The 12,880-nt window shown below is 53.2% G+C and overlaps 7 protein-coding genes across 7 annotated transcripts; 4 read left to right on the forward strand and 3 right to left on the reverse strand.

Moving 5' to 3' along the window:
* Window positions 1–377: 377 nt before the first annotated feature.
* On the reverse strand, window positions 378–1,709 carry BU26DRAFT_574071 (uncharacterized protein). The gene is made up of 2 exons (XM_033834324.1): window positions 1,553–1,709; window positions 378–1,516 (listed from the first exon to the last, which is right to left on the reverse strand). The coding sequence occupies exon 2, from the start codon at window positions 1,383–1,385 to the stop codon at window positions 828–830; it is 558 nt and encodes a 185-aa protein (XP_033691154.1). The 5' UTR covers window positions 1,386–1,516; window positions 1,553–1,709; the 3' UTR covers window positions 378–827.
* Window positions 1,710–2,523: 814 nt separating this feature from the next.
* BU26DRAFT_545565 (uncharacterized protein) lies at window positions 2,524–3,419 on the forward strand (the record flags this gene model as incomplete). Its single annotated transcript, XM_033831792.1, has 1 exon — window positions 2,524–3,419. Exon 1 carries the CDS (start codon window positions 2,607–2,609, stop codon window positions 3,417–3,419), a length of 813 nt encoding a protein of 270 aa, XP_033691155.1. The 5' UTR covers window positions 2,524–2,606.
* A 628-nt stretch (window positions 3,420–4,047) lies between these two features.
* On the forward strand, window positions 4,048–4,659 carry BU26DRAFT_557627 (uncharacterized protein; the record flags this gene model as incomplete). The annotated part of the gene is made up of 1 exon (XM_033832479.1): window positions 4,048–4,659. The coding sequence occupies one exon, from the start codon at window positions 4,048–4,050 to the stop codon at window positions 4,657–4,659; it is 612 nt and encodes a 203-aa protein (XP_033691156.1).
* Window positions 4,660–5,185: 526 nt separating this feature from the next.
* On the forward strand, window positions 5,186–5,746 carry BU26DRAFT_557628 (uncharacterized protein; the record flags this gene model as incomplete). The annotated part of the gene is made up of 1 exon (XM_033832480.1): window positions 5,186–5,746. The coding sequence occupies one exon, from the start codon at window positions 5,186–5,188 to the stop codon at window positions 5,744–5,746; it is 561 nt and encodes a 186-aa protein (XP_033691157.1).
* A 1,047-nt stretch (window positions 5,747–6,793) lies between these two features.
* BU26DRAFT_574079 (uncharacterized protein) lies at window positions 6,794–8,239 on the forward strand (the record flags this gene model as incomplete). The annotated part of the gene is made up of 2 exons (XM_033834325.1): window positions 6,794–7,468; window positions 7,565–8,239. The coding sequence occupies 2 exons, from the start codon at window positions 6,794–6,796 to the stop codon at window positions 7,907–7,909; spliced, it is 1,020 nt and encodes a 339-aa protein (XP_033691158.1). The 3' UTR covers window positions 7,910–8,239.
* BU26DRAFT_557630 (uncharacterized protein) lies at window positions 8,127–8,751 on the reverse strand (the record flags this gene model as incomplete). The annotated part of the gene is made up of 2 exons (XM_033832481.1): window positions 8,127–8,665; window positions 8,745–8,751. The coding sequence occupies 2 exons, from the start codon at window positions 8,749–8,751 to the stop codon at window positions 8,127–8,129; spliced, it is 546 nt and encodes a 181-aa protein (XP_033691159.1).
* Window positions 8,752–9,216: 465 nt separating this feature from the next.
* On the reverse strand, window positions 9,217–10,491 carry BU26DRAFT_557631 (uncharacterized protein; the record flags this gene model as incomplete). The annotated part of the gene is made up of 1 exon (XM_033832482.1): window positions 9,217–10,491. The coding sequence occupies one exon, from the start codon at window positions 10,489–10,491 to the stop codon at window positions 9,217–9,219; it is 1,275 nt and encodes a 424-aa protein (XP_033691160.1).
* Window positions 10,492–12,880: the final 2,389 nt, after the last annotated feature.

Here is a 12,880-nt window from a genome sequence, read left to right on the forward strand (position 1 = left end):
TTCAGGGGGATTTTGACAGACAGCTGCTTCCAGAAACAGAAGCACGGTCGTATTTCTCCCAAGGTTCGTCGCTTGAGATGATGAGGGATGTGGATGAGGATTAGGTACGACAGTTTTGCGAGGCAGGGAGAATAAAGCTAGGCGAACCCTCGGAATTATTTCGGACACTGGTTGGATCCAATCACAGTCTACAATGCGAAGAGAATCTGCGAGGGATATTCTAGGATCCAAAGCTGTATAATTCAGCATCCAGCTCACACCAGACACTGGTTTTCATTGAATAAGAGAGTTGGGCATGCTGACGAGACTGAGATCACGTGGAGCATGCCGCTCTCTAGGGCTGTCCATATGGGGTTAGTCGCTGACATAAACAGCGACCGATCTCCAACGCGTCCACCGCGTCGATTTCACATCTCCTCTTACACCAACTCTAGGTGCAATCACTCGCGCTGAAGCACAGCAGTCAGACCTACCAGTCAAACTTTGATGGCTTTGGATGATCGATCGCTCACGGGCTCCTATAAGACCGTCCAACCCGTGCTCTCCGCAACCTTACACCCCCAATGCATGAATGGGACGTCAACGGGATGCGTTAGGAGCATCTAAACTGCTATTACTAGCCGGATAGTTATCACAGATATTAAAAGATGACCAAAGATAACAGTGAAATAAACTCCAAATCCCCGTCCATTGCCATGCATCCCATCCAAGAGCGATCGCTAGTGGACGGGCTTCCCGCAAAGCACCACTTTCCCTGCGCGTCACGCTGTTAGTGGTCCCGATAACAGATGATGAGCCTGTCCCACGTCATCGCTTGCGCATCTCGACTACTCCGCCGTTGTCTCAAAAGATACCCCTGTTTTCAGGCAGGCTGCTTCCAGGGCACGGAGCCACCGTGCGCCAATCTTGTCGTTCTTGCCGCTTGCTCCAACCGCAACGAACTTCCATATCGAGGCGCCGCGATGTTGGCCCACAACCGAGACCATTCGCTCAAGACTGCGACCAGCCTCAATAGCCATCATTGCCCAGTCCGGGTCGAGCAGCAGACCGTTATTGAGGGCCCATACTTCCCGAAAATCCGAGCCCGTGGTGTGGAAGTTGAAGGGAATACCTTGAGTGAAGAACGTGCCGAGGTTGACGCTGACGGTGTGTGGCACGACCGATGTCGGTTTCAGCGACTGAAGCTCCCATGCCTTAAGCAGCAGCGATGCGGCCTCGCTCAAGCGCGCGATATATACGGCGGGGTCACGGAGCTTAAGAGTCGCCGCCGGAATCTCGATGGTGACGTTTCGGAAACGCGCGGCCGTCATCCACATACACATCGCCTTCCCGCCATTGGGGATGCCTGGAAGTCGATGAAGCGTCTTCTGTCGATACCCGGTCATGTATGGAGCGATTGAGTTGTTCGCCTTGAGCAACAGCTTTCCCAGATTGAAGAGAACCCATGATGCCTCGTCTTTCACTTCCCGCGATACCAAGAAGAGGTTGAACCTTCCGGAATACGTGGTGAGGGTTCCTACATAAAGGCCGTTGCCCCTTCCGATCTTTTTACAAGTATTTCCATGCTTCTTGCAAGCATCGCGCTCTCGCTTTGTTGCAGTCGGCCCACAGCACTCCTTCGCACTGACCGGATCGCTGATTTCGAGGGCATATGCGTATATTTTCTGCCTGATCTCCTTCGGTAGAGTCTGCAAATAACCGCTACCACCGCACGGGCTAGCGACGTAGGGTGCAGGCTGCAGCTCGATGCGGAAGACTTCGTCCGGAGAACCACGCACGTCTTGCGGGAACATGTTCTTCTTCGGGGTCCTCTGCTTCTTTGGAGACCTTCCTGAATTAGTACCCGGCGTTCGATGTGAATTTCTCATAAGACTGACCTATTCACAGGGGAGGCAGGTCGTTTTGGACTTGCTGACATAAAGCGCCCACCCGGTCCTCTCAATTTGGGACTGCACACTTTCGCCGGCGGTGTAACAGGTAGTGCTGAAAGCAATGCAGAAGAAAGCTCAAGCGGCGGTGACGGCGTTCTCGAGAGTGCAGTGAGCTCCGAGATGTCTGAAAGAGTCGGAGAAGTAGCGCGGATGCCAGCCTCAGGGTTCCCAAGGCTTGTGAGCTCGGGTGGCGGTGACGGCGTCCTCGAGAGCACGGTGAGCTCTGAAACGTCCGAAAGCGCTGGAGGTGCAGCACGAATGCCAACCTCGGGGATACGAAGGCTTGTATGGATCCCCATCTTGCGGAGTGCGAGCGATAGATCAAGCAACGACAATGCTTTATCGAGCTGATCGATCGTGGAGATGAGTTGGCGATCAGGATCGTGAGAACTGAATCTTAAGCTTCCATGAGAGGTCTGAAGGCATGGGCCATCTGCCTTCACCTTGCCAACCTCAACCAACATTTGCCACCGACCAACTCCACGCGGGCAACAACCCCTCGCACACTGTTGCTCACCGCCACTTTGGCGCTTGCTCCTTCACTTCAAATTTTCCAGGGCTCCCAGCTCAAACTTTTCACCAGCTCCCGTGGGTCGGCACATCCAAATTGGATTCTTCAATGCCCAATGAATTCCTTCAGGTGACAGAAACCCGAAGAAGTCTCCATTCATCGGGATGCGCGTACCCTCGTGTTCAATCCCCAGATATTACAACATTGTGTACTCACGGAAACGAGGTTCTGCTGCCCTGGCTGCGCAATGTGGTCTACATAGTGCAAGCTCCATTGCTCGGCATTATGCACGCACAAGAAGTGCATATATAACCCCGCCTACTCGTACTTTCAATGGCCCACAGGACCTCAAACACAGAATCGAGATACAGACCATGTCAATTAACAGAAACGTGAATCGCTCGTCAAACCCCTCGCGCGATTCTGCCTTCGACGCTGTGCGTCAACAGGCCATCGACACAGACATGGACGAGAATCTCGACGGCTACGAAGCAGATCTCGAAGCAGGCTCGGACCTGGAGTCTGACTCCGCTTCCGAAGATCCAGATATGCGGCAAGCTGCTCCGACCGTCCAAACCGTCGAGGTACAGTGCGACATCTGCCTTGCCTTCGATGAGCAATTCGCACAGGTCCGGCAACTGCATAGCGCTGACTACTTGATCGACAGCGCCCACTGGATGGACCTCCAACGTAGGTTGGTCGAACATCTGCATGACCATGCGCTGGACGAAGCCTTGAGCTCGCAGCTTCGGGACTTTGGCATTGGGAATCCGAAGGGCTTCCAGCGGTGGGGTGTCGCAGCCGTGCCTGTCCAGGAGGTTAGCCATGACGGACCGACGACGAGCGAACAGCCTGAGGAGGATGTCGTTGAGGCGCTTTTTGACTATGAGGAGTATGCGAGAGACGGTCTGGCCGAGGACATGGAGGATTTGCAGTATGCGGATCAAGATTCAGCGGGCCATCCGATAGAGTTGTAAACTTCGAACAAACTGACTGTACAGATGCCTTCGCATCGATCCCTCCAAAATCTTCCGGTGTGCGTTTGCGTTGAGAGTCTAGCTTTATAGCAAACCATATGTAAGTAATATATCATAGCCTTCTATTTCCAATGCGCCTCCTTTTATTTGATCGTTACTTTTCCCTGTTAGGTATATTTCTTACTGTCCCTTTCCGCATTCAGGTACCGAGACCGATTTGGCTGCTTGCTCCATATCGCAACATTCAGAAACAATGTGTAAGACCCCGAGCCACGTCGTATCCGTGTACAAGACTGTCTCTGATAGAATCTTAGCCGTATAAAATACAGTGAGGGCCGTCGCTACCTCGCTCTGCACGTATATACCTTATGTTTTCCTTCCACAATGGCCGCCCAAGCTCTCCCCTCACGAGTCTATATTTCGTCATAGCTCCCATATATGTCCATCCACACCAACAACTCTCTCGGAACAACCCAACACCAAGGAAGACTTACCCACCACAACTGAAAATACGTCTTCGTGTGTTGGAACATCCCTTGATTCCATTCTAGTTACAATATCTTCTTCGCGTCGCTATCGCCGACCGGATGACTACGACGCGGACGAGGCCTCCATCTTCCGCGCTGCCATGAGGCACGCCGCCAGAGAAGGCTTCAAGGCGGTTTTGAAACACATGGAGGACACCTTGGACGCTGATTCGGACTTGGATACTGTTGTAGAATCCGAGACTGAGGTCGCTAGCACTCGCAGCGCTCTTTCTGGGGGGGATCATGGCGGGAATATTGCCGCGCCTGTTGAGGACGAATCCGGCCCCGAGCGTGAGCGTTCTCTGAGTTTGGCTGCCAGCGTGCATGGTGACCGTTGTCGTGCTCGACGACCGGGTTCAACGCCCTCCGCGGCAGACGAATGCCCCATCTGCTTGTATCTAGATGAAGAGATGGACAGTTTCCTCACCTCCAAGGCGCTGGACATCGATCCATACGACGACTTCAAGGCGCGCTATAGGGCACATTTCATCGCGCACGGAATCGCGAAACGCCCAACATTCCGAATCAATCCGCTAGCCGCTCAACAGGCCCCTGAGGAAGACCGACAAGCAAACGAGCGTCGTGCCGCCGAGCAAGGCTCCACAGTCCGACAAGCACCCGTGGCGCGACAAACACTCGCAGACAAGCAGCCTATATATGAACAGGCCGCACATGGGTGTGACGAGGTTGTAGTGGACTTGGATCGGGCATAGGCCATGGAGTTTCCGCGGAATCTTTGAAACGATTGATACCCTTGCGCAGTTACTTGAGCGTCGAGCGTGACGGCAGTATGTTCCTACGATCCGTGACTTCGTGTTGGGTGATGAAGCGTAGGGCTTCGATATCTCGCCCGCGGGGGGCAATGTTGAGCTACCTGGGCCTACACTGTGGGTTCGCAGGCCTGCGAGGCCATCTACTTTTCGAATCATGATAAAAATAATGGAATTGAAGTTAAAAGACACATGGTATGCATTCAATAGTTCCCCTGCATCTCATAGTTAGCTGTTGTATTGACTATTATGTTAAGGGTCCACGTTATTCATAATACCCGAGCCCCACTCATCAATATCGCCAGTTCCGCAAGTCCCAGACTCGCTACACAGCTATCAGGACGCTACATTGCGTGAAAACCGGACCGGTTTACGTCCTCAATTCTGTTCAGAACTCCTCTATATATCCACCAAACGCGTCATTCCTACTGCAACTGCCTCAACTTTCCCCCAAAAGCGGCAGAAAAACATGCATCAGCATGAGCAGGACTTGTGCGACTACGGCGACGACACCCTGGTTGGCAAGATGGTGGATGAAGCCGAACTCGAGAGCGTAAATGAATGCCTGAAGGGCATGGAGGACTGCCCCGGGGAGCAGAGGTTTGAACCGGATTTTGTCATGGGTTCGGATTCCAATGTGGAGGACAGTGGGTGTGACTCCGAAGATGAGGAAGTCATGGATGTTTCTCCCACTCAGGCTTCGACGACGGAGCTGGACGTCACCGGTACACCTTTGGAGTGCCTCATGTGCACTGCGTTGAACGCAGAGCTCGAGTGCTTCCGCGCCCTTGATCTCAATAGCGGCGACACATACTTTGACTTCAGGCAGCGCTACGAAAAGCACCTTTTGAAGCATGGTCTTCCGGTCGCCTGGCTGGAAGAACTTGCGTGCTACGAGACTGCGGTGCGAAAGGAAGAGGACGCAGCTGTAGCAGAGGACTTGCCGTCTTCCGCGTATAGCGACGAAGAGCTGGGCTTGTTCGACCTCTTCATTGGGGAGGTAGAATTTGAGATGCCGGACGCGACCTAGAGGTTCTTAGATTAAGTTCTACTTCTCGATGCGTAGGAATCCTTGATCAACGGTATGCGGCCCAGGCGGCTGCAACGATTTTCTTCCCCTTAGTATTTGTCGGAGTAGTAGATTTGAATCGGGGTCAGAAGACAGCGAGTTGCTTGTATTAATGCTTATTACTAGAATGGTTAATCTTAATTATTGTACGAAGATCCCAGGCTTACTGCTTCGTACGTGACTTCATCAAAAAATCATCGACAAGTGTCCTCCTTGCGAGTTCAGTAAATATACGAGTCTATTCACGGATGCTCTACCACCTCCCACTATCCCCATTCCTGTCATTCTCGCCCCCAAATTAACAAGCTTCAATGCCGGCGGTTCTCTTATTCTCAACACCATCTCAAACCCTGCTCCATCCCTCAACCTCTCTTCCGTGAAATCCAATGACGCCTGTCCCTTGCTATCCTTCAAAATCATACTAGCCACGCCGTAGCCTCTTCGACAAGCTGAATTTCATTTGACCCCTTCTCTCCTAAAGTCTATACTTTTCCTGTAAAAATACGCAAATAGAGCAAGACCATTTAGCGAAAGCAGCGCAGGAAAGCTGGCACGAATTGGGAAGAGTAACAGTCTGGGAAGATAGGCGCGCAGCACCCCAATATCATTCCGAAGTGCAACGAGCTTCGTACGTCTGGCAAACTTCGCGCATCTAACTGTGGACTATGCCGTTTTCTCTCACCACTTCTGCCTACCTTCTATCACCTTGCCGGAGCTGTCGCGTTAGCAAGTATCCGATCGCTATTAATCGTATTGTACCCATCAGGCAGCAACTCTCCCCGCGTACTAACCTCACTAGGAGTATCGTGGTTAGCACGCAACCGTGCGCTATTATTCTTATTATCCTATCGAACTCGCCAGGCAGCAAGCTTGCTCTTCAGCTCCATTCTATTCTTGTCCGGAAAGCTAATCTTTAGACTCCAGAACCTCGATATTCCATAGCGACACCCCCCAGCCCTACCGATACTCTTGAATCCCTCTGATCAAGGCACCTGCGAGCTGTCCAACATGGCGATGCGCCCATACAACCGCGATCTATCTAGAGACGCCAACACCCCCAAAGTCGACACCCGAATCAAGCGCAAGGACGTGAAGGATGCGATCGAAAAGCTACACCAGCCCAGAACTACTCGCGCTGTCCAAGCTAACCCCACGATACAGACGCATGTCAATGCTCCCGGCCTAATGAACCAATTGCTCTCACTTCCAGGCGAACTGCGCAACTTGATTTACCACTACACTCTCAACATCAGCACACCCAGCCAACCCACTACACGCATCCCCTATGCTCTCCCCTCAAACGAAAACGAGCACCGGAACCAAGGTCTCGGCCTGCTCCAAGCCAACCAGCAGATCACCGCAGAATCACGCTCCTTGATCGAAGCCCTCGACACCGCGTACATCCCCGTCACAGGCCGCATCCCCTATGGCCAAATGATCGAGCAAGTCCTAACCACCGGCCCATCCTCACTCCCCAGCATCGACAGCACTCTACTCGCCGGCCTCACTTCCTTCATGAGCGTGCACATCCACCTGCACACCGGCTTCCTCCCGGGCAATCCATCGCCGCGCCTCGACCCCGCAAGCGCCTTTCTCTACGGCCGTCTCCGCCAAGTGCTCATCATCTTCAGCGCCGCATCCGCCGCTCTATCAGCCAAACACGACGGGAAAAAGCGCCGCGCGGTCATCCACCTCGACCATCTGTTCTCGGACTGGCGGCACATGATTGGGATGCGCGGCTGCTACAAGTTCAAGCACATTGCGCGCTTGATGGGCGAGGATCAGCACACCGAGTGGGAGCTGCGGTACTACGTGTATACCAGCGATCAGGCGCGAGAGGAGGTGTATTGGCCCACGTGGGATGAAGGGTTGAGGGAGGAGTTGGACGTGGTGGTGGAGATTTGCGCGCCGTTTGAGAATGTGAGCGTGAGGGCGGAGGTGTATGGGGAGGCGGAGTGGAGTGTGGAGGGGGAGAGGGTGGAGGTGACGAGGGAGATTACGACGAGTGCGAAGGGGTTGGTGAACTGGCCGGAGGATGTGCCGTGGAGGTTGGAGCCGCCGAGTTTCTGCGCGGTGGCTGAACGGGGCCCTCTGGGATTGACTGGCGAGGATAATAACGCTTGACGAGGTGCTGCATTTCGAAGAGCAATGTGAGTTGCCTTCCTTGCGGTGATGGCATTCATCCGTACTGTACATAAACATCTTCCTGTAAAGAGGGATGCGAAGGGAATGTAGACTCGAAATCCAACAATGCTTTGAAGCCAGGCAACGAACTGTGAATTCGAAAGTAACCAAGATAGTGAAAGAAACCCCCCGTCAACTTTGCTGAACTCTTAGCTAATTAGAACCAGTACCGAAGAGCGGGAGCCCGGTAGAAGTCATCAGTGTCCCAAGTGACTCGCCAGATAACCGTGATATTGAACCGAGCCGTGTCAACCTGAAGCTGCAAATTTGCCCGCACAAGCCAGTTCGCATCGTCCAGGTCCGATCCAAGAGGCAAGAACCTTGCCACAAGTAAGCCGCGATGTCGCAGCCATCTCATGCTCGTACGAAAGCTCCACTCCGGGATTGAAGGAGCCACCACCAAAAGTGTATACCGAACGCGCCATCTACCTTCTCTTATGAAGTAGAGAAGAGTGTCGTGAGCGTCGACCAGCTCCCCAATGAGACCCGGCACGGTGATGTGGCGGACATAAGTCCAGAGGATGAAGAATACGTCGAAGACGTTCGGGAGCCACGGGGCCCAGTGGGAGATCCGCGCGGCGGTACGGCGCAGAAGATGCCGTGATATGCGAAGTATGAAGGTCGCAAGTACGGCTGGGAGCAGCAAGAGGAGCAAGAGGACGATCTCCGCGGATTGGATAGCGATGTCTCTGAATCCTAAATCGCGTGTAAGCAGTAAGCCTTTCAGCCGGGGTCTAAAAGAAATGCGGTTCGCGTCATGAATACGGCTACGTACCAGGCATATTCGGCAAGCGCAGAAGCAAGGCCCCGTGGAAGCATACGAGTTCTTAGATAATACGACTGGAATTCGTAACGATGCGAAATGTCGTTATGCGGTGAGAACGAGGGTAAAATGTAGCCGTGTATGAATGGGGCTGTCGGGTGACAAGAGGTTTTGAAGAAATAAGTTTGGAACGAGAGCGCCAGTGATAATCGCTCATGTAGGCTGATGGTGGAACCGAGACAGGAAGCGCTTGCCCGTGTAGCGGAAAGAAGGTAAGGTGCGCCGTAGCAGGAGGTAGGAACCGGGCATCATAGCAACAGGCTATGAGCCGACGCTAGAATAATGGTATGCCATCTTTATGATGTTTCGAGGTCGTGTGTTCCAAACATCAGCTATTGCCGCTCCGCATGGGGCATTTCCTGGGTCTGATGAGATGATTAGGCTGGGCATTCTCCGATAGAGCTGATGATGATGTACGTCCCGATCATGTACACCATTCTTCCTTCCATATCCAAAAGTATCCCCCAAAGTTGCCGCTCAAGTCCCCCCAATGACCGATAATGCCAAAAGGCGTAACCTCGCCGTGCCACATCCAATCCCAACCCTGCGCTGGATAACTCTTGATAACGTCGACCTTCCCGTTCTCGTGGATCTCGCCGTAGAGCAGGAAGGCGCCATGAGAGTCGACGCCGCGCGTTTCGCGATCGACCATGGCTCTGATATGTGGATCAGGTCGGTCTGTGCGGTCCCGCGGCCGAGCAATGAGATTGATGTTGCGCATTGGAGGATCGACAATCGCGTACCGGCTGTGAATAAGGTTTCGCTGATCCGTGTAGTATCCCATCCATCTTCCCGAGAGGAACTCTGGAGCAGTCATCCTGTGGGTATGACAATAACTGAACTCCACAGTGGTGTTTCGATACACCAGTGGGATGTCCATGTATGACCGGAACAGCGTGCGGGATGGACAAGGAAGTTTAATTGGGAAATGCGCCCCTCCTAGGATGCTGTACAAGAATGGAATGATTGACGCAGCAGCTTGCGCAAGACTATAGGTCCGTAGGAGATCGCTGCCTGGCGCAGGCGGGCTCAACCCCCATGCACCGGAGCGGACGTAGTCGTTTACTCGGTTCTCTGGGATATGATATCCCATTTCGAATGGCTCTAACACTTGTTCTTCGGGGATCCTGCTCATCCCTTCTAAGGTGAGGAAGGCCAAGCAGAATCCAACGTTGACAAGAGTCGCATAGGCCTGCACCACGCTTTTTCGGTGGGCTTCGCTGTTTTCGTCGCCGGGGCGCACATGTCGGCGATTGGCGAGTTCGAGATGGAGCCATAGCAGGTGCTCGGCTTTGAAGGAGCTGCATGCGGGATGGTGCAAAGTCAGAAGATGCGGCAGCCACTCTTCCACGTCGCGATGAACCACTACTACACCGCCATCGTCCTCTGAAAACCATCGCGGTGGCTTTTCAGAAGCTCTTTGAAGGGCGCGCTCGACGGCTAGGGCAATTCGAATGGTACCCTGAAGCGTGGCTTCATTCAGAAGATCAACCCCTTCATCCCATACTGGAGTTCCCTCTTTTCCGCCGAGGTTTTCGTGTCCCACTTGATGTAGGGCGATGTGCTTGAAGACAAGGCGATCGTTACACGCCGCATGCAGCTGGCGGTTTACTTGGATGAAGTTGAGCGCTGCCGAGCAGGGAAGATTGCGAGCAATTCGCTGGATCAGTTCTGTGGGGAGATCTAAGAGAGAAGACATGATTCCACGCAAATCGTTTACGTGGTTCAGATGTTTCGCTGTGAACGGTGGATCCGGACCATATGTAGGTAGAGTGATACGGGGCCAGGGGGGAACATCGAGTTCAGGCACCAGCCTTATAGCCGAGCCATGTTTCAAGCTAGGAAAGAAAGGCATTAGCGTGCTCACGTAAGCATCCTTCCGTCCCGACCAGCATAACTGCTCATCATGATGCAACCTCCACAATCCTAGAACGCTCCAAAGCCCACAGGACCTACGATGTACAGCTAGCCATAGTGCGTTTAATGAGGCTAGTATTCCCTTGACGAGGTCCGAAGGGCAAAGCACCGCCTTTGTCAGCTGCATTTCCTCACACCACGGCCGTCATGCTACCCGACGCTATCTACAACAGCTTTTTCGAGTACGAGGGCACAAACACTTTCATTACGTAGCTCGTAGAGACGGCTAAACAACATGGCTTCAACCCTCCAGATGTCTCTCCCAGCCGGCGAGCGAACCCAAACCTGAGCGCACGACGGGGAAGGCGTCATGCCAAACAACGGGAGGAGATAGAAATCAAGAATCACGCTCTGATCCCTTACGCAGAAGCCATTGTGGAGAAAAGGCGGAAATATTTTGATTCACCGCTATACGCATTGAGGAACGCTGCTGGGGCGATACGCCTGCGAGCTAAATCCACCGGATAGCACGAAAGTCGAGCCGAAGGCGTTGGGCATTTTCTCAGAGATGCTCGCAAACAAAGCACCTGGAGTCACGCAGCTTTCAGCGACATGCTGGATCGTGCATTCAGCTACATAAACCATATATCCCCAAGCCCAAGCGAGCCGCAAAGCCTGAAGACCGAGCGGCCGAAGATCGCATCGAAAGCCGAGCCAATCGGTTTGGAGCCCATGATATCGAAGAGTTGCCAGAGCAGGGTGAGAAGCACCGACCGAGAAACCTCCTGCCGAGCCGGGTCGGGTAACGCCAGGTGACTCAGACTGTCGATATAAGATGGAAGATCATGTGCTTGCCATCCATCTGTCCTTTTCCGACGTTTTATATCCTTCCTCAAAGACGTGCAGCAGTCGGAGCGCTGCCAGAACTGGGCCTTGTGCGGACCTCTTCCGGAACGCCGAACCCGCTTGAACTGGAGGATGCATACCCGCAAGAGATATTGCTCTATTGGGCAAAGTTTTTCCCGGTGGTCGCTGGCTTGATGTTTTTTGTAGTGACCGATGCCATGAAGGAGGTGAACATGGCCTATACCCATATACCTGGATTGACGCTGGCGCACGCCCATCTATACATACGACTATCACCAACGATGCCACAAGCGAGCCGCACTTGAGTCTTCAGCCAAACCCCTACCAGGGGAATAGGAAGACATGGGGACATTTCTTCAGATCTTCGGTGAGGGTGTTTTCAAGTGAGAACAACCCCACTCCGTAGGGAAGTGTACCGGCCGCCTCTTCCTCTCACACGGCTACCATTGAGTGACCTTGGAACGGGCGGGTTGTCGGGGAAGTTCCACATTAGGTGCAAAGGCACTTCGACTTCAGAACTATACCGCTCTCTCGATGATGCTCTTCACTACTCGGGGTCTTGGGCCTTGGTGGAACTTCCTCAAACTTCTTGACTTGAGACATGCAGTCGGTCGTCCACAGCCAGGTGAGGGCTTATGAGGAGCGTGTAGGAAGAGGTAGGTCCTTGAGCTTAGTCATATTGGCGGATATGTTTACCTATTCCGCCTGGTTCTGCGACTCGAGCTGGTCAAGGCCCATTTCATTTACTATCGACTCATTGGCAATTGCAACAGAGTGAACAAGGCCCTTCGAAAGCTCGAACCAAAACAGGTGATCGAGCCAGGAGTCACGTGCGCCAAAGGTGCATCTCTGCCGTATCTTCGGCGCGATACATGACTACCCTTTCGCTCAAGAAGGAAATACTACCGCGGGTGTCGCACAGCAATGTCATCGCATGTCCGAGAAGCAGTCATCACGCGTGATTGCTACGGCTGCGTTTCCGGATCCAAGTGCCAAGGAACGACGGATCTTTCCGAGGCGGCGCTATCAATCAATCCATATTCTTCACGAGCTCTGTCATCAACGAAGAACCGGTCGCCTTAGCGGGTGTTCGGCGGATTGCGATGTGGACCCAAGCTGTCGGGACTGCTGCCCTGATCTGCGCTGAGCCGCACAATAATATCAGGGATAGTAATATTGTCTCCGCAATATGCATCTCACCAAACCAAGCATCCACATATTGCCGCGTTTCGCATGCGACATTACCCCGACCCACCTCGCAAGGCTGACACCCCGCTTTACAATCTAGTCGATCAAGCTGCGGTGAGATGTGGTACATCGTGCAGATTGCATACGAGCGGCGCCACTTCCAGAATACTCGGTAC

This window comes from Trematosphaeria pertusa, assembly GCF_010094035.1.
Source record: "Trematosphaeria pertusa strain CBS 122368 unplaced genomic scaffold BU26scaffold_1, whole genome shotgun sequence".
NCBI classification, from domain to species: Eukaryota; Fungi; Ascomycota; class Dothideomycetes; order Pleosporales; family Trematosphaeriaceae; genus Trematosphaeria; species Trematosphaeria pertusa.